At 43.9% G+C, this 21,063-nt stretch overlaps 2 protein-coding genes across 3 annotated transcripts in view; both read left to right on the forward strand.

The window, feature by feature from the left end:
- Positions 1 to 21,063, forward strand: part of LOC137417147 (TNF receptor-associated factor 2) — a 91,622-nt gene that overhangs the window by 48,478 nt on the left and 22,081 nt on the right. For both annotated transcript variants that reach the window (XM_068102938.2, XM_068102941.2), the window contains exons 3-5: positions 263 to 341; positions 1,057 to 1,155; positions 6,666 to 6,737. In XM_068102938.2, coding sequence (XP_067959039.1) covers positions 263 to 341; positions 1,057 to 1,155; positions 6,666 to 6,737 — 250 coding nt within the window. The remainder of the gene's footprint in view (positions 1 to 262; positions 342 to 1,056; positions 1,156 to 6,665; positions 6,738 to 21,063) is intronic.
- On the forward strand, positions 10,217 to 12,778 carry LOC144891390 (protein FAM200B-like). Its single transcript, XM_078774822.1, has 2 exons — positions 10,217 to 10,693; positions 11,068 to 12,778. The coding sequence occupies exons 1-2, from the start codon at positions 10,359 to 10,361 to the stop codon at positions 11,180 to 11,182; spliced, it is 450 nt and encodes a 149-aa protein (XP_078630948.1). The 5' UTR covers positions 10,217 to 10,358; the 3' UTR covers positions 11,183 to 12,778.

Raw genomic sequence — 21,063 nt, forward strand, 5'->3', positions numbered from 1 at the left:
TGCTCATTGCTTGGGCTTCTCTTCTTCATTTAAATGTTTCAGATGATGTTAATATTCTACTCAATCCTGATTTTGCTTTGTTGGCAGCAATAAGACAGAGATGTAGACTGTCGCAAATCGAGCATTGTATATGAATAAGATAAATAATTTAGCTTGATGGTGTTATTTAGGCAAATGATGAAGCCTTCTTCACTTTGCTATTAAAAGTGTACTGTCCAGTAATTTGTTGATAAATCAATGATGTTTCTTTTGTTTGCTTCAGGAATGGACCCACTCGCTGCAGTAAATGTGTAGAGGAAAACGCATTTGAAGAGGACATCTCGATTCTAAAGCAAGATGGGGTGAGGGTTTTGATAATGCATTTGTAGTCATCTTTCAAAAAAAGAGTCTCCTCTCCTCCTTTGCTCCCTACGTCCCGCTCTCGGTCCCCACGTCCGGCTCTCGGTCCCCACGTCCCGTTCTTGGTGCCCACGTCCCTCTACCGATCCATCTCCCAACAGCCCTTTGCTTCGTCTCCCGACCCCCCCCCCGACCCCCCCCCCTCCCAACACCCCTCCCCTTGCTCCATCTCCTTCACCCCACCACTCCCCTCGCTCCGTCTCCCTCACTCCTCCCCTCCACCTGCTCCGTCTCCCTCACTCCTCCCCTCCCCTCGCTCCGTCTCCCTCACCCCTCCCCTCTCCTTGCTCTGTCTCCCTCACTCCTCCCCTCCCCTTGCTCCATCTCCCTCACCCCTCCCCTTGCTCCGTCTCCCTCACCCCTTCCCTCCCCTTGTTCCGTCTCCCTCACCCCTCCCCTCCCCTTGCTCCGTCTCCCTCACTCCTCCCTTCCCCTTGCTCCGTCTCCCTCACTCCTCCCCTTGCTCCGTCTCCCTCCTCTCTGTTCTGTTTTTTTTCTTGTTTGTATCTCTCCCCTCCCCCTTCTCTTTCTCCCTCTCCAATTTCCTTTTACCCAAGTTGTTGTGACCATTAACACTTTTCGTCATTTACCTTTTAAATTATCTTGTGTTGTGCTATTCCACAACCTCATTGATATCCACTGCAATTTATTTTTCAGTTCTTCCCTGACAGAGCAGCAAAACGTGAGATTGAGGGCCTTCCTGCAAAGTGTATTAACACAGGCTGTCCATGGTCAGGAGTGGTTCGACATTATGAGGTGAGATTTGTATTGCCTCAACTTTTCATTATACTGATCATCATCACCAAGCAGACACCTCCCATCATAACTATCAACACACCGAGGACAATGGATTCCGATGATTATCAAGACCACACTGGTCAATCAGCAACACACACTAACCAGCCAATGAGGAGTGGAGTTCTTGTAAACTATGCATCCCATTTGTTCCCGTTTATTTCTCCAGTCCAGGTGGGCTCGTTTCTCCAGCCCTGGTGTTGGCTTAGCGGCTAGGGTGCCAGCTTAGGATCCAAGGATCCTGGGCTCGAATCCCGGTCGATCGCTGAATTAACGCCAGGGGGGTTGACTCAGCCTGTCATCCTTCCGAGGTCGGCTAATTGAGTACCAGTTCACTGGTAATTCCCTGTGTGTCGTAAAAAGGCGACAAACAGGGTTGGCGGCAGGAAGGGCATCCGGCTGTAAAACATTGCTTCAAAAAGGGGACCAAAAAACAACAACAACCACGGTCCCCGAAAAAGGCCAACCCCCGCTTTGCGGGGAAAAATGGCCTCTAAACGGTGGGTATTTCTCCAGTCAATGGGTGAAGCATGCTGCTCAAAAGGTCATGGCTTCCTTCTCTTTTTCTTTGAGTTATTTTTAAAGTATAACGGATATAAATAGCTCCTTTAAGAGCCAACACGTGGTGTAAACCTTTTACTCGAATAATAATCATAGTTTCTTCCTCTTCTGTTTTTCCTCCTGGGGGATTCTGGTTTGAATACTGCAATTTAAGGGTTTTTGGCTGTTTTAAGCTATATTCCAAGTTACTGCATCCTCAGTCAACTATCCTATGGCGGAGTGATGCCATGTCCAGGGTTGCGACTTTAGCCGAGAAACTGCTTCAGAGGAATTGACGTTCTTTATAGAGCATGGTGCATGAGTGCTTGCAACATGGGGGATTCCTAAATGGTTTATTTGTACGACGAGGCTGCTGTCCATGCCATGTCTTGGACTGTGCCATAACCAATCCAAAATTAATATAATCATAATTTTGTACTGTTGTTTTTGAAATTGTTGCATGAAATTTTGTGCTTTTTGTTTGTTTCATTTTGGGCTTATAAAGTGATGTTTTCTTGATGTTTGTGTGGACATGTTTGCAGAGGTCAGATGGGCCTTTTGTATATGGTGCTACAAATTTTGTCCACTCAGTCTTGGGTGTTTCTCCATTTTCTCTGTACAATTGGCATACTATGGTACGTTTATTATGCCAACACAAATTTTAACGATGTTTAAGCTATTAAAGGTTTGGTGTTGGTTTAGCGGTTAGGGTGCCGGCTTGGGATCCTAGGATCCTGAGTTCGAATCCTGGTCGATCGCTAAATTAACACCAGGGGGGTTTACAGCCTGTCATCCTTCCGAGGTCGGCAAATTGAGTACCAGCTTGCTGGGATGAATGTGCCGGTGTGTACCCCGATTTAGAATAGGTACACCGTATCCCTGCGGATCGTAAGAGGCGACTATGGGTTGGCGTCAGGAAGGGCATCCGGCCATAAAAACATTGCCTCAAACAGGGAACCATGATCGTCATGGGGCCCGCAAGGCTAACCCCCCTCTAGAGGGGAAAGATGGCCTTAAAACGATCATTCATTCATTCAAGCTATTAAATCCGCTTAACACAAATATTAATTTTATATGAACGGTTCATAGAATGTGTTGGTTCAGCTTAATGAGAGTCTGCTGTATTATGGAATACTATCGGGATGCCTGCCCTAAGGGCAATATTGTTCCAAGCATGCAACACCTTCTTCTGACACATACCTTTATTTGGGCTGTGTATGGGCACCTGACAGCTCCCTCAATCACTCCCGAAAATAAAACAAATAACTGGGTTACTTGCATGAAGCAAAAACATTCCGACTGCTTATAATTCAAAACGGCTCACTGCACTGGAAAACATGGGGACAGGAATAATGGATTGTAAGGGTTGGGGACTTGTAATGCCTTCTCCCACCTGGAGGGGGCGCTACATTATATATTTCCATAGAGAATTGGCGTCCCCCTCCGCCCCAAGGCCTATATGGACAAAGATAAAGCACACTTATACACTAATTAGGGTCATTCTGATCATATGTAGCAAGTCTGGATGCAATCGGGCAAGAACTGTAAGAGGAGTAGCGCGACAAACAAACACCAGTCCATGAATTGTATTATCAAATGTTAACATGTGATATCTGTATAAATTTAAATATTACAACCCTGCTTGCAGTTTCGGGAACTAAAAATAAAAAGTGATCACATGATGAGTGATGAACAACGATGTTTGGGGTAGAATGGTGGGGAGATGTCTCCATTGGTTATCATCTAAAGTAGATTTTGGAAGGTGGAACAGGGTTAGCTAACTCATAGCTGATATTGAACCAAACCATGAAGACCCTTGGGGAGTCAGAGATTAATTGTATAATACCTTCAACAGCAAGGATGAGGGGGTTGAGTTGATAGAAGAGGTGAAAAATATGTACATTTTGTGACCACAATAGTCATTCTTGTTATTTTTTTCAAAAACTTTCCAAGAACTTGTTCAGTTTTCACACCCCGGCTATTCAGGCGCATTTGAAGTGGCTGTATAATGTAAAAGGCCATCATGAGATAATTTTCCTCAAAGGAAATACAGTTATTTAAACAAATAATAATAATAATAATAATAATAATAATTCATTTATTTTGTATAGCGCTTTTCCAGAAGCCAAAAGGCGCTTTGACAGAGTGGAAAACATAATGCATAACAATACATGAAAACAACAATTGCAAAAAGACAAGAATCAATAGGGAAATATTTAAAGCAAAAGGAGGGAGAAGGAGAAGAGATAGTCAGGGGTTAAATGCTGTGGGTTGAATGTTGAATGCAGTGTTGAACAGGTGGGTCTTTAGTGATGTTTTGAATGTGGTGAGTGAGGAGGAGTCTCTGATGGTGTGAGGTAGTGAGTTCCAGAGGGTGGGAGCACCGATGGAGAAGGCCCTGTCCCCCCAGGATCTGAATTTGGTCCGGATGGAGGGGGTCAGGAGGTTGGTACCAGCAGAGCGGAGGTTGTGGGTGGGAGTGTGTCTGGAGAGGAGGTCAGCCAGGTAGGATGGGGCCAGGTTATGGAGGGCTTTGTATGTCAGGAGGAGGATTTTGTACTGGATTCTCTGGGGGATGGGGAGCCAGTGAAGCTTGTAAAGGACGGGGGTGATGTGGTCACGGGTCCGGGAATGGGTGAGTAGACGGGCAGCGGAGTTCTGAATGTATTGGAGTTTATTGGTGATTTTTGAGGGTGAACCATAGAGGAGGCTATTGCAGTAGTCCAGACGGGAGGTGATGAAGGCGTGGATGAGGGTTTCTGCAGCCGTGGAGGAGAGGGATGAGCGGAGACGGGCAATGTTTTTCAGGTGAAAGAAGGCTGACTTTGTGATCTGTTTAGTGTATTTGTCGAAGGAGAGGGTTTGGTCAAAGATGATGCCAAGATTCCGGATGTGAGGGGAGGTGGATACTGGGATACCGTCGATGTTGAGGGCAAAGTTATGGGTGGATTTGTGAGCGTTTTTGGGCCAATGATGATTATTTCAGATTTATCACAGTTAAGCTTGAGGAAGTTGATTTGAAGCCAGGGTTTTATTTCAGTGATGCAGTTTGTCAGGATAGAGTGGGTGTCGGTGGAGACGGACTTGGTGGAGATGAAAAGCTGGATATCATCGGCGAAGCAGTGGAATTGGAGACCATGACGGCGGATTAAGTGACCGAGGGGGGACAGGTAAAGGATGAAGAGGAGGGGGCCAAGAACTGAACCTTGGGGGACACCTTGGGGGAGGGGAGCAGTGGGGGATTTGCAGTTATTGATGGAGATGAACTGGCATCTGTCAGAGAGGTATGATTTAATCCAAGAGAGGGCAGTGCCTGTAACGTTAAAGGTGGATTCAAGTCGGGTGAGGAGGATGGTGTGATCGATGGTGTCAAAGGCAGCGCTGAGGTCGAGGAGGACGAGAATGTTGAGGTTGCCAGCGTCAGAGGAGAGGAGAAGGTCGTTGGTGATTTTGAGGAGAGCAGTTTCAGTACTGTGGTTGGAGCGGAATCCGGATTGGAATGTTTCATACAGGTTATTGGCAGAGAGGTGATGTTTGAGTTGAGTGGCTACAGCGCGTTCCAAAACTTTAGACAGAAAGGGTAGGTTGGAGATGGGTCTGAAGTTGTTTAGGGTGTCAGGGTTTAGACCAGGTTTTTTTAGAATGGGGGTAACAGCAGCAATTTTGAGGGAAGGTGGGACGATGCCTGTAGACAGGGAGGAGTTTATTGTTGCAATGATAAGTGGAGAGAGAGCAGGGAGGGAGGCCTTGACAAAGCTGGAGGGGATGGGGTCAAGAGTGCAGGTGGCAGTTTTCATTCCTATGAGGAGTTCAGAGAGGTCAGTAGGGGAGATTGGGGAGAACCGAGACAGGGGATGGCAGGACAAGGGGGGGCAGGTGGTTGGAGGGGGAGCGGGTGCGGCGGTGGTCAAGCTGTTGTAGATGTTGTCAATTTTGCGTTGGAAGAAAGAGAGGAAGGAGATGCAGTTGTCTACTGTGAATGACTGGGTGGTGGTGTTCAGGGGGCGGAGGAGTTTGTTTATTGTCGAGAAGAGTGCTTTTGGGTTTCCGGAGCCAGAGTGGATAATTTGAGAGTAGTAGGCGGAGCGGGCGTGGGAGAGGGCATCTTTGTAGTGTTGTAGGTGGTCCTTGTAGGCTTGGGAGTGAACTGTGAGACCCGTTTTATTGCGGAGTCTTTCAAGTTGGCGAGCACGAATTTTCATCAGGCGGAGTTCAGGGGTAAACCAGGGAGCAGAATGGGTGAAAGAAACTGTTTTGGTTTTTACAGGCGCAAGCTGGTCAAGGCAGGAGGAGAAAGTGTGGTTGTAGTAGTCAGTGAGGTCGGAAGGGGTGTGGAGGTCAACGAAGGGAGAAGTGGACATTTTTTCAGAGAGGGTGGATGAGAATGAGGTAGGTGAAAGAGCGTTTAGCTTACGGAAGTTGATAGTGCGATAATGTCTTGGTGTTGGGGTGGGGATGTTGATGATGTTGATGGTCATAGTGATAGCTAAGTGGTCAGAGAGGGTGAGGTCGGAGCCAGAGAGATGGTGCAAATTTAATCCAGTGGAGCAGACAAGGTCCAAAATGTGACCACGGATATGGGTAGGAAAGTCGACATGTTGAGTGAGGTTAAAGCAGTTGAGTAAATCAGTGAAGTCAGTGGTTATTGTGGAGTCAGTGGAGTCCATGTGGATATTGAAATCACCAAGGAGGAGGATTGAGTGGGAGAGGGAACATAGCTGGGTCAGAAAGTAGGAGTTGTACATGTAGGAAATGTAGGAAATGTACATTTCATCACGAGAGTGTTTTTCTTTTGGTGAAGCAGGTTGTATTATTTTTGTTGATAACAAGTATATTACTATCAAACGTGTCGTTATGAAATGTTGAATAAGCGATCACTCTGCACCAGGTCCCTTGCTTGATTAACTGTGATTTTTGTGATTTGTTTGCAGGAACATGTCGTAATATGTCCAAAATTGTCGGTAGTTTGTGAAGAATGTAAGAAAGAAATGCCAAGAGATCAGGTAAGACGTACAATGAAAAAATTTCTACCTTTTTTGCCACCGGTCACTGTTGTATCTTCTGCTACAGCTCATTGAGATTAAATTGATATTTTGCCTGCTGTCACAGGAATAACAATCACAAAATTATACAACTGAATTTTGGGAAAGGGGAACAATATTTCATTTTTTTAAAAGAATAAGGGCAGCGAGATTGGTATGGGGAAGGTAGAAAAAGAAAACGAGGATAACAGGAAAAATGTTTAAGTGATCTATAAAAACAGGAGGTTGAGCAAGGAAGGAAATGGAAGTCAAATACATATACACGGTGCCTATAGAAATACACAGTACCGTTTGCAGATATATACACAGTGCCTATAGAAAGTCTACACCCCCTTTGAAAATTTTCACCTTTTGTTGCCGTGTAGCTTGGAATTAAATTGCATTAAATCAGACTTTTTCCACTTTTATTTACACATCGTCACCCACAACTTCCAAGTGAAAAAACAAATTCAACAAATTTCAGAAAATTAATTTAAAATGCTAAAATGGAATATCTTGGTTGGATAAGTGTCCACCCCCCTTATAATAGCAATCGTAAATTAGCTCAGGTGTAACCAATCGCCTTCAAAATTTCGCACCACGTTAATTGGCCTCAATCTGTGTTAAATTGTAGTGATTTTGATTATTTCAGAATAAAATCAGCTGTCCCTGTAGGTTTCCCTGCTGGATAGTGCATTTCACAGCAAATACTCAACCATGAGCACCAAGGAGCTTTCAAAAGGCCTCTGGGATAAAGTTGTGGAAAGGCACACATCAGGGGATGGGTATAAAATATTTCAAAGGCCTTGAATATTCCTTGGAGCACATTCAAGACAATCATTAATAAGTGGAAGGTGCAAGGTACCTGCAAGACAAGACCCTAGATCAGGCTGTCCCTCCAAACTGGATGACCAAGCAAGGAGGACACTGATCAGAGAGGCCACCAAGAGGCCAATGGCAACTTTGAAAGAGCTACAGGTCTTTATGGCAAAGTCTGGTCACTGTGTGCATGTGACAACAATATCCCAAGCACTCCACAGGTTTGGCGTGTATGGTCGGGTGGCAAGAAGGAAGCCATTACTCAGAGCCCACCTTGAGTCTCGTTTGAGGTATGTAAAAAAAAAAAACCCTGCTCCGTAGCGTAGATTCTGAAGCCATGTGGCAATAGGTTTTGTGGTCTGACGAAACAAAGATGGAACTTTTTGGCCAAAATGCAGAATGTTACGTTTGGTGCAAACCCAACACGGCACATCACCCAAAGCACACAACCAAAGCTACTGTGAAGCATGGTGGTGGCAGCATCATGTTGTGGGGATGTTTCTCATCAGCAGGGACTGAGGCATTTGTCAGGATATAAGGAAAAAATAGATGGAGCAAAATACAGAAAAATCCTAGAAGAAAACCTGCTGCCTTCTGCAAGAAAGCTGAAATTGGGACAGGAGTTCACCTTTCAGCATGATAACGACCTGAAGCACACAGCCAAAGCTACACTGGAGTAGCTAATGAACAAAATGATAAATGTTCTCGAGTGGCCCAGTCAGAGCCCCGACCTAAATCCAATCGGAAATCTGTGGCTTCACAGGGCAAATATTGCCCAATCAAGGTGTGCAAAGTTCGTAGAGACCTATTCCAACAGACTCACAGCTGTAATTGCTGTGAAAGGTGCTTCCACCAAGTATTAACTCAGGTGGAGTGGACACTTATCCAACCAAGATATTCTACTACAATGAGTAAATAAAGGTGGAAAAAGTCTGATTTAATGCATTTTAATTCCAGACTATAAGGCAACAAAAGACGAAAATTTTGAAAGGGGGTGTAGAATTTCTATAGGCACTGTAGATGCCACCATAGGCTTTTAATCAATGATCCAATATGTTAAAAAATAAAAAAAGATTGATGTCATTATGTCCTGTGTGTTAGCCTGTCATTCTGGAGATGTTCTTAACAATATACAGACATCTCAGCAAACAACGACAGAGATGTTCTTGAAGTGGTTTGTATCCACTGTTGTATATGTAAAATTTATTGTTAAAAAACAAAACAAAAAAAACCAAAAAAAAACGAACAGTGTGACAAAAGTGAATCTGTGTCCTGCTTCTTTGACTGGTCAAATCTCTTGAGTGATCACCTCTTTTTAGCTACACCACCGAAGGTTGGCAGAGGGTTGTGTTTTCACCCCTGTTGTTGTCTTGTCTGAACAGGATATCTCAAAAAGTTATGGACGGATTTGGATGAAACTTGGTGGAAAGGTTGGGTGTGTTGCAAAGACGCATTATTTCGATTTTGGTGAAGATTCCTGGATCCGGATACGATAATTTTAAAATTTAAGTGATTCTTCACCATTGAGAGTTCGTGCCAAAAACTATATATGGCATGATTCTTCAAAAAGTTGTGGATGAGTTGACAAAACTAGGTGGACGAGTTGGTTAGGAGACACGAACGAGCCGATTTGATTTTGGTTGAGATCCGGCCTATTGGTAGGATACAAAACGTAAACTGTTCAGCCTGGCAGAGGTATGCGCACTACCGAGTGCCGTTGGAGTTTGTTTTTTTTGGCAGAAGAGGTGATCTCTCAAGAGAGGGACCATTGAATATGTAATCTTTGGAGTATAAGAATTTTGATGGTATTATATTATGATGAGGTTATAGAGATAATAAAACATTGTGTTGCATATTGCGATCATACTAACCAATGTGTGCATGGTTCAATTGAAGAGAATAAATGGTTTTTAATATATATACATAACGAAAATCATGAAATTCACTTGATTACCCTCGCCAAAGGAGAGTCTTTACATTTGGGTTTTGTTTGTTTGTTACTTGGCGAAATAAATTTTGCCAAGTATGTTGTTCGGTTAGTAAGTTCGTTTTTTTGTTTTATCTGTCCGCTCGTCTACAGCCCAAACCGCTCAGCTGATTGTTCTGAAACTTTCACAGATTGTAGGCACCATCCCTGCTACAGCCTGCGATAAAATTTCATAAACATCGGTCGACACGTTATGGCGTGACGTTGCTAAAACACAAAACGTGTTTTGGGCGACAACCCCATAACCGGAAGTCATATCAACTTCTGGTTAAAAAATGTTCTGGTTAAAAAACGTCCTCAACGTATCAACTTCTGGTTCAATTGCCAGCGGCTTTCTAATTTCAATTTATGATGTAAAAACAACAGACTTTAAAGTTTGACTGTCAACGTCATAATGTTTAAAAAACATTTTGGCCGATATCTCGGAAACTAAGGGTGCTGGTGCAAACATAACGAAATTTTCGACTCTTGGGGTTAGTTTAGAATGACGTTCCACAACCTATGGGTCACGACCCAATGTTTGGGTCGCCAAGGATTTTCAATGGGTCGCACGATCGTTTCAGAAATCGCGGAGAAAAAACTTTATTGACGATATACTTCTCCCGACTGAACAGAACAGAGATCAAACGAACGCCGACACAAACTTTATAGTGTGGACTCTTCTACAGCGCTGTACCGATGTACCGTGACGTACCGCGCGTGCATCCGGTCAGTCAGATCATACGTTTAGTTTCCGACACGCGAATGTCCATTGCTTTTCATTCGAAAGATTGAGCTGTGAGCGTAAGGTACTCGCCATGGCTAGAAAGTATCAGCCTGTGTTCCTGAACTATAGGTTCACCTTAAATATCGACAAGCATAATGTTCATCGACCACAGTGTGTGACATGCCTTGACGTGTTGGCCAACGAGTCCCTTCGGCCCCAAAAGCTGAAACAGCACCTCGAGAAGAAACATGGAGATCATGTCAACAAGTCGCGGGAGTTTTTTCTCCGGAAAGAACGCAAGATGAACAACAGCAAGTCAGTAATGAGTTCGGCTGTTTTTCCATCGAAGGGACTGACCAAAGCCAGCTACCTGGTGGCGGAGAAGATAGCCAAAGAAAAGAAACCGTACACTATTGGCTATTGCGGGTAAGTTTTTTGTTTTTTTTCGTAAAAGTATTTCACTGCATTGGTGGGTTGTAGGTTCATAAAGTAATACATGGTGCTGTAAGTATAGTTAAATTTAGTTTTTCATTTCGTCTTTAGAATATTGATGTGTCGGGTTCTTGCTTACTATTACTTGTGTCATGTATATTGTATACGTTGGTATATCACAACTTCGTAAGTTTTATTGTTTGTTGCAATGCAGCCATTCTTAAACTTTGCCTCTTTTTTTAAAGTACGTACGGCAATCACATCGTACATATTGAATTTTTATAATGCCTTGGGCTTGGAATAAAATCAAGATTAATCATAAAGTGAAAGAAATGTTCATCTGTTATTTTATTTATCTTGTATTGCAGAGCAACTCATCCTGCCATGCGCCAAGGCGATGTGCAGAGAAGTGCTTGGAGAGACGGCGGCTTCCAAGATAAGCACCAAATCCGCTTTCTGCCGACACAATTCACCGACGGATAATAGACATGGGCGAAGACATCGAGCACCAGCTGTACGCAAACCTAGAGGCCAACAAGTTTGTCATCCAGTTGGATGAGTCAATGGACATCGCACAGAAGGCGTTGATCCTCATCTTTGTTTGTTATCGGCATGGCGATGATTTTATGGAGGATCTTCTGGCATGTGACGAGCTACAGACCAAGACCACGGCCGCAGAAATATTCGCAGTCGTCAACAAACACATCGCATTGCATAGCCTCAGGTGGGAAGACTGTGTTGGCGCTTGTACCGATGGTGCGGCATCGATGACAGGTCGGCGCAGCGGTGTCATTAAGCTCATCCAAGATGTGGCACCAGAGGCAAGCTGGACCCACTGCTTCCTACACCGCGAGGCATTAGCGGCGAAAGAGATGTCACCTGGACTTGCCGAAGTAATGGACATTGCAGTGAAAACAATCAACCATCTCAGGAAGAGCGCCCTAAATTCGAGGTTGTTTGCAGAGCTGTGTAAGGAGCAAGATGCAGAACACACCACGGTGCTGTATTCTGCAGCTGTTCGCTGGCTGTCCAGAGGAGATGCTTTGGCAAGATTGTATGAACTTTGCGACCAGGTCCTTGCATTATTGGGGGTGGCTAGGTCAGACCTGGCAGTCTACCACAAAAACAACAAATTCATCGCAACATTGGCATACATGGCTGATATCTTCAACTTGTTGAACAATCTGAACATATCGTTCCAGGGCAAAACGAACAAGCAGGCGAAATCCGTGTTCGTAATGTATGACAAGATAGCAGCGTTCAAGTCAAAGCTGGATCTTTGGAAGAGAAGAGTACAGACCAATGATTAATTTGACATGTTCGAAAACCTGGATGATCTGCTCAGCAAGAGTGTTGAGGAACGTGTGGACATTAAGGATGTCATCGTCGAACATCTGGTGAACCTGCGCAAACGATTTGACGAATACTTTCCTGTTGATCCACGCGTGGAGAGGAAGTGGATCCGAGACCCTTATTCATTCGATGTTCAGCAGTGCTGCAACTTGTCCAACAGATTGAAAGAGGACTTGATCGACATCGTGTCAGACGGTACACCTGAGACACTGTTCAGGAAGGACACTTTAGTAAAGTTTTGGCTGACATGAGTACCCAGAGATTGCACATCTCGCGGTAAAGTTCCTGATGCCATTCACAACGACGTGGATGTGTGAGGCAGGTTTTTCAACGGTGACATAACAGAAGTCCAAGTATCGAAACAAACTGGAGACAGTGGCCCTGTGTGCCAACCTGAGAATCGCATTGTCGCCGCTTCAAAGCCGAATCGATGATCTCGTAGCCAATATGCAAAGTCAACCATCGCACTGATGTGGATAATCCACATCTACAATGTTGCTAACGGAACATTTGAATTAGGCTTGTAAGTTTCACTTTCGGGTTTAATCAGTGAAAGTTGTTTATTTAATGTTGTTCATGATAACGGAGCATTGAACCTGGATTAAATTCAGATGCATATCGGGTTTTTTCAGTAAAAGTTATTCTTGCTTTGTTTATCAGTTCATGTTACATTTTAAGTTTATCATCTATTCACGATGAAGATTAAAATAAAGTTAATACACCTTATCTTGGCATGTCACTTTAATAATTAAAGTTTTATTCTATTTCACAAAAGATACACCGCCAATGAATGTTGTGAGATTCATCTTCATCTTCATCATCATCTTCATCTTCTTCATTAAATCTTCATCCGGATTCATCGTCGGGGCGGATTCCTCTCTTCCGAAGCTGCTAACAAGGCAGGGAGTTTACGCCTGATTGGCTGACAATAATATCAAGTGAGCGGTGTCTGTGATCGAAGTCGCTGCTCATTCTCAAGGGGGGCGTGGTCTCTCGCTCTCTCTCTCCTCATGGTCGTGGAGATCCGTACAAAATAACAACAAAATAATGACAGTGTTTGGTATGATTGTCGTCACTTTGCTTTATTGTTCAATTCCGAATTGTACTACTGTACAAAGATGATGAACCGAACCCTTACCAAGATATTAACGTCATAAGCAATCGATATTTCCGTGACGGTTTCCAGGGGTCCTGGGATAAAAAGGTTGCGGAATGCAGGTTTAGAACACATCAGACATGGTTGTGAAAGGACTTTATTCATTCCTTGTTTTACCTTAGCTTGGGGAATGGAGACTCATTTTTCATCTGATTTTGTTTAACAGGCAATCCACAGATAACTTGAGTCCCTCTTTGCCTCTTATTTCGCAGCCCTGACTGTAGATGATTCGCTGCAACCGTGTTTGATTTGCTATTTTTCGCCAAGTGTCACTGAGTGGTTTTGAGTTTGCTTGGCTGTCTGTCCCCACATAATCTTTTAACATTGGCAATGACTGCCACCTGGTGGTAGACAGCTATATTACAAGTTATTTTTCTCAACTGAGTACCTCAATAAAGGATGTGTACAAATAAAATACGAGTACGTCTATAAAGTACGCACTATTATAATGCTGGTATAATATCTGTAAACGATTAACTATTAAGAATGCAACTACGTCTCGAAAGTACGTGCATTAAAAGTGCGAGTGCATCTACAAAGTACGTGCTATAAAAATAGGTCTATGTCGGTAAAATACATACGTACAGTCACGTGAAAAAGTAAGTACACCCCATGTAAAGTTTTGACTTTTTCAACATATTTCAACATACAGCTACTTGATCTTCATTGCAACAATATTGATAGATAAAGGTTATATAATACAACAAATATCATGAAACATTTACATTTTGTTGTCCATTGAATAATTTAAATAATCATAAATGCAAATTTCGCATGTGGAAAAAGTAAGTACACCCCTACATTTATCACTACTTCAAATACCTAAAATTAGAATCAGGTGCACCAGCTCAGGTGCAAATGATTAGAACATCGTTAGAGAGGATCTTGGAGGAACCTGTCTTATTTAAACCTCAGACATTTAGTTTGGTTTGCGCTTTGTTTTGCTGAAGTGTGCGGCGTCACCATGCCGATATCAAAAGAGCCCTCGGAGGCCTTCAGAAAGAAGGTTATAGATGCCTACGAGTCTGGGAAGGGATTTAAAAAGATCTCCAAACAATTTGAAATCAATCATTCGACTGTCCGGAAGATCATCTACAAGTGGAGAAGATTTCAAACAACTGCCAACTTGTTCAGGCCAGGCGCCCCAGCAAGTTCAGCCCGAGAGCAGACCGCAAGATGCTGAAATAAGTCTCTAAGAACCCCAGAATGTCATCACGGGACCTACAGGTAGCTCTTGCCACTGTTGATGTCAAAGTGCACGAGTCTACCATTAGAAAGAGGCTGCACAAATTTGATCTACATGGGAGGTGTGCCAGGAGGCAACCTTTGCTGTCCAGAAAGAACATCAGGGCAAGACTAAAGTTTGCAAATGAACACCTCGGCAAAGACCAGCACTTCTGGGACAATGTGCTCTGGACAGATGAGTCAAAGGTAGAACTATTTGGCCACAGTACCAGAAGACATGTTTGGCGAAAACCAAAGACAGCATTTGACCACAAGAACCTGATACCAACTGTAAAGCATGGTGGTGGAAATATTATGGTTTGGGGCAGCTTTGCTGCATCAGGGCCTGGGCAGCTCACCATCATATAATCCACTATGAATTCTTCATTGTACCAGAGGGTGCTTGAGGATAATGTGAGGCCATCTGTCGGAGAGTTGAAGCTCAACCGAAGGTGGACCTTGCAACATGACAATGACCCTAAACATACCAGTAAATCCACCAAGGAATGGCTGAAAAGAAAGAAATGGAGGGTTCTGGAATGGCCAAGTCAAAGCCCGGATCTAAATCCCATCGAGATGTTGGGGGGGGATTTGAAACGAGCTGTGCAACTTTTTTGTTGAATAAATTATTGCAAAGTCAATTTCTCATTATTTTTTGTTCAATTAGAACACCTTCATCTATAGGTACTGTTTAAATGAAGATCAAACATTGATATGTCCACATATGTTAAAAAGATAAAAAACATTTCATGTGGTGTACTTACTTTTTCCACATGCGAAATTTGCATTTATGATTATTTAAATTATTCAATGGACAACGAAATGTAAATGTTTCATGATATTTGTTATATTATATCACCTTTATCTATCAATATTGTTGCAATGAAGATCAAATAGCTGGATGTTGAAATATGTTGAAAAAGTCAAAACTTTACATGGGGTGTACTTACTTTTTCACGTGACTGTACAGTGTACATCTATAAAATACATACGATTGCAGCATGAATCCCATATAAATATCCTCCTTGATATAATACTACAATATGCTTATTACTTGCTAAACCTATTGTTTTTGAAGTCAAAAGGCCAAAGGTCAAGGTCACATAATATAAGCCACTTTCCCTATAGAAGGGTGCCTTATCTTGATCAAGTTTGTGTGATGTTTATTAATTTATCAACTGGTGTACACCGGAGGGGACTATAGGTTTGCACTCCGTCCCTCCGTCTGTCAGTCTGTCAGTCTGTCCGTCCGTCACGCAAAGAACAGTTTTCCGGACTTTCTTTCTAAATTCAATGCTAATGATTTCAGTCTTGGTACATGGTTTCCTCATGATAAGTTACAGGTCAAGTTCGAACTTCACGACGTTTCGATCATGTTTGACAAAGTTATGGCACTTTGAACTTGGGTAATTTCCCCAACAGTTTTCCGGACGACAAACTGCCGGTAGGGGTGTATGTTAATTTATCAACTCGTGTACAAAGTGCCTCTCAATACCAACCTTGATTATAAAGTTACATGGTTGGAGAGCAAATTTCAAAAACTCTGTACCCGCTGCCTCTATTTTCTCCAATATGGATCACCTCATAACCATCCATTCCAACTCTGTTGCTCATCTGTAGTGATTTCAACAGTTACCCTGCCAACTGGCTGGATATCATGCTCTACAACAACTTGAATCCTCGAAAATCTCGGTCTCATACCAATACTCCAGAAGGATCATCAAAGTAACAAACCCATTTCCATGGTTAGCCACTGGAAGAGGTTCAAGCTCTTGAACTTCTAGGCCTCTTCATTAGCCACGACCTCTCCTGGGCCAACCTCATAGCCAAGCTGGCCTCCAAAGCCAGCCGCAGATTGGGCATCCTCCATTGATCCAATTCCTTCCTTGGAAAATCAGAGCTACTTGGATTCTACAAGGTTTTTTGTCCGTAGCTAAATGGAACACTGCTCTACACTTTGGGCCCAGCTTCACATCTGTCTCTCCTGGATTCTGTGGAATCTAAAGCTCTCAACATTATTCGAATGTCCTGTGATGAGGCTAAAGCACAAGTTATGTTACTTTTGCATCACAGGAAGGTCATTTTTACCACATCTTCAATATTGACCCCTCTGATATCTCGTCATTCAATCCTCCTTAGCAACTCCAGGAAGCACGCATTATTACAGTATTTACATTATTATTTACATTATTTCAGTATTTTCACCCCCTCCTGGTTAAACTTCCAAAATCCAGGCTGCCTGCACACCTCAACCATTTATTCCTTGCTTCTTCCTATGTCACCAGCCTCCAGAGTCCATTCGTTCCCACTCTTCCCTCCAGAGCTTCAAGCAGGCAGTGCACCGTCGCCTCCTGTCATCCTCCATCCTCGCCCATGATGCTTTATTTATTACCTCTATTAACCCTTCCTAACCCAACTCTCTTATATGCTCGTTTCAGTGTTTCCTCTCCTATCTTCCTTTATTACCTTGCTGGTTTTGCTCAATTGTTGCTGCACTAACCCACTGCCTATTTGCGCTTGCTCTTCCATGAGCCTGAAGCTTGTATTTTGGTCGGTGAACATGCGAGTGGAACCAGTGTGAACTGGTTAGTGGACATGCTAATGGCTTGGACAGTGTGACGAATGGAATGGTGTACAGTATGACTCGGATCTAGCATGCGCGCAGACATTATTGTACCTTTCCATTTATTACAACGGAATTTGGAGACATTGGAGAAATAAAGGCATTATGTGGGATTTTAACCTGAGATCCCAGCATCATGGAACAAGGGCTCAGATGGGAATGCCAAACAGGTCAACCTCTTCTTTCCATAATTATGATGAGATGCTATACAGTATATTTATTAGGTAAGCAACAATGGCAATGTTCCATCCTTTCCCCTAAGCCCTTTTATGGTCCATTCTCCATATAGGCCCTTCAAACCTATCCCCATTGTCCTTTATCCTCCCCATTGCCCGTTCTCCCAACTTCTCGGATACTCGCTCCCTTACCCACTTCTCTATCTTCTATCATTTCCTCTTTCTCAATTCAACACCAGATGTTGACCTCTCCCCCTCACTCCTCCCTCTCTCCCGACTCCCAGCCTCAGTAATAATGTTGCACTCTCAACCCAACAATCTTACACTTCCTTTTGTACACAATGTGTTATGGGGTCCTCTACCATCTCCTGGTCTCAGTAACCTCCGACCCCCAAGAGGAACCCCGGCAGAAAAATATGTTACCCTGTGTTGAAAATCAATAGTGAAACCACACCAATGATTATAAATGAACAAACTTGTATTATACATCACACACAGGTAAAACGGTACAACAAATGGCCATTAAGAGTGCACTCTATATATCTCTTCTATAAAGTCAGGTCACTCACGGCGCGGCCAGCGAGTGCAACGACACTACTCAATGTCTCATGACTTTTCCCAAGGCGAATGGGATTCGCTCCAGCGGTCGATGGAACGAAATCCGGTCGAAGCCCGAATCTCGCTCTCCAGTCAATATCCGAAGCGAGTACAGTGGGCAAGGGTGCTCGTCCCGCCAAACTGTACAACGGCGCCCTCCAGAGGCGCACCTTCACCGCTCCCTCAGCAAACCGCAACGTAATTGGAGAGGAAGCGGTCGCACACACACATCCCCGACAGACGGTAGGATGTTGGGGTGAAGATGACACGAAGCAAACCTTCCCAGGTGTCCGAAGCACGGGGTTCAAGATGGCCGACGGTGCGACGAGGCGTGGATTCGTCGGAATCTCAGCGCCCCAAATCTGTCTACGCAGATTTCTCCACTCCAGCGAATATTCTTATCGCCGGATGTCCCTTCCAGGAACTCAAAAGGCTGTCTAAACCTTGCTCGTTACGGAGCACTGACGTCACGCGTCCTCTCCGACCTTGCTCGCGCTGCTTCTTCCTCTTCACCTTCTCGTCTTTCCGGTTCGGTGTCCTGTATCATTGAAAGTTAGCCTTTTTAACTTTAAATAACCGTTCCTGAATAATAAGCCTTTTGAAGATAATAATAGTACATAATATCAGAACTACGTCAAGTGGGTGAAAACCACAATAATGGAAGTTACGAATCCGTAACACTTCTGCCCCTCAAGAAAGAAAATTTGAACACAGCAAAAACTTTCTTTGCATGCAAACTTTTTAAAAACAAAAGTAAATTCACAATCCAAATCATCAATTCCCGTGGGCAACAATTAATTTATCAACATCTCAAAAATAAAGCAACAAAATTTCACACAACCCACAGAGATTTCCAAAGTTAATTCACTTTGGACAAAGTATCAGCAACGACATTGTCCCTGCCCTTTACGTGCTCAATTTCCAAGTTGGACTTCTGCAAAGCCAAACTCCATCTCATCACCCTCTGATTTTTGCATTCAGTTTCTTGTGAATGAAGGTTATGGGTGTGGTGATCAAAAATCCAAATGCCAGCAAATCTATAGCACTTTTCCGGGGAGGCCGAGCTGAAGGCCAGGTTCCATGGTGGTTGGGTAGTGAGGCCTGGAAGTATTCCCTACATGGACGCCTTTAGGAACGTGGAGTTCACGGTTAGACCGTGCAGGAACGTTTACTACATGGACGCCTTTAGGAACGTGGCGTTCCCGGTTAATCCGTGCAGGAATTTTTGCTCGGCTGTTCCGCAGCATTCAGTGCTTCAACTCTTCCTAACTTTCATAATAATCACGGTTGGACCGCTTGTCGCTGTAGTCTCGTGAATAGCGGTCTCCTTCTCGGCCAATACCCTGATAATCATTCCTTCGGGAGCTGCCGTAACTCTGGGAGCCTCCATAGTAATATAGATTGTGACCACCATCAAAACTACCTCCACATTGACCTCCTCTGTAGCCCCCTCGACACCTATGAAATGCCTTCTCTACTGTTATGGTCCGACCCTCCAACTTCTTGCTATTCAGATCCTTTTCTGCATCTCTGGCGTCCTTTGAGTTTTCAAACGTGACAAAGCCAAACCTTCTTGACTTGTGTCTCCCTGTCTTTTATCAGCACTACTTCCAAAAGCGGTCCATATTTGCTGAAGGCAGACTCCAGAACATCTTCCTTTGTTTTGAAGTTCAGTCCACCTACAAATAACTTGCTAACTTTGTTGCCATCCCTAACTGGTGTGGTGTTATTTTCCTTACTGTGCTTTTTAACAACCATCGGGTTACCATAAACTTGACCACCGGCCAAATCATTCCCGATAACAACAGATACTCCCTCTACAGGAAGAGTGGCTTGTAAACCTACGGTGACCAGTCCTGACACCACATCGGACTCTAACTGAATGGCATGAAGTGGAGCTCTAAAACAGCCACCAATCCCCTGTAAACGAACACTATCACCAGTTGCTGTCTCCTCTGACAATGGCAAGATGCCTTCAAGCATTAAAGATTGATGTGCTCCGGTGTCCCTCAATACCATAACAGGTTTCCGGTTTTCTGGGTAGCGAATATTCTCCATCCAATGACACCAACCCATCTGAAATAAATGGTTGGTAACTCTTTTGAGGGCGATTTCTCACATTGGCCATTGCATTCGGAGTTGTACTAGTCAAACTCCGCTCCTGATTTTCCTTTCCCAGAGCATAACAGTGGGACATCAAGTGTCCAGGTTTATGGCAAAAAGCGCAAGTAGGCCCGGAGGAGAACCTCATGGTCTGCCTCGAGCCCCCCGGAGGATTAGTCCATCTTGGCACTGTAGACCTCTGATCCCTAGGAGTCGCGGTATCAGATCTATCCTCATAGTCATCTCCAGGCCGTCCCCATGAATCTTCATTCGCCGCACCGGTGCACCATAACTCCCCTGGTTAAGTCTAGGTGATAAGGTAGGTTTGTGGAACCCCATCCTGTGTGTTAAAGCATAATCATCTGCCATGGTTGCTGCCTCATACAGCTTCGGTACTTTCCTTTCCTCCAGATGTACTTTAATGTCCTCGTGGACGCACTGTTGGAATTCCTCCACCAGGATCAATTGTCGCAATAGTTCGAAGTCTTTCCCAACTCCTCTTGAATCACACCACCGATCAAACACGGTTTCTTTCATTCTGGCAAACTCCACATGGGTCTCATTCTCCCTCTTCCTGGTGTTCCGGAATTTTTGCCGGTAAGCTTCAGGGACCAATTCATAGGCTTTGAGAATGGTTTTCTTCACTATCTCATAATCTGCACATTGCTCAATCGGTAAAGCCGAATAAATATCTTGAGCTTTACCCACCAGAACACTTTGCACTAATATGGTCCAGGACTCCTCCGGCCATTTTAGCATTTGAGCCACTTTCTCAAAGTGTAAAAAAAACTTGGCTACCTCCTTTTCATTGAAGGGTGGAACCAGCCTCACATGTCTGCCAACATCCCAGGTGTTTTGACTAGTTGTCGAACCAGTCGGCATGGGTGGTACCTCTCCCCGTTCTCTCATTAACTCCAGCTCCTTGACTTTAATTTCCTGCTGACGCGCCAATTCACGGTCCTTTAACTCCCTTTCGGCTTTTCTCTCCTCTGCTTCGAGTTCTCTTTCAACTCTCCTTTCCTCTGCTTTTTTCTCTTCCAACCTTTCCTGGAGTTCTCTTTCCTGTACTTTTAACCTTTCCTGGAGTTCTCTTTCCACTCTCCTTTCCTCTGTTTTTTTTCTCTTCTAACCT

Source organism: Myxine glutinosa, chromosome 3, assembly GCF_964187855.1.
Source record: "Myxine glutinosa chromosome 3, kmMyxGlut1.1, whole genome shotgun sequence".
Lineage (NCBI taxonomy): Eukaryota > Metazoa > Chordata > Myxini > Myxiniformes > Myxinidae > Myxine > Myxine glutinosa.

Bases quoted from the DNA above. Each gene is read 5' to 3' on its own strand.
- LOC144891390 (XM_078774822.1), top strand. From the start codon at position 10,359: ATGGCTAGAAAGTATCAGCCTGTGTTCCTGAACTATAGGTTCACCTTA. The intron at 10,694-11,067 runs GTAAGTTTTTTG...CTTGTATTGCAG, and splicing joins TACACTATTGGCTATTGCGG to AGCAACTCATCCTGCCATGC.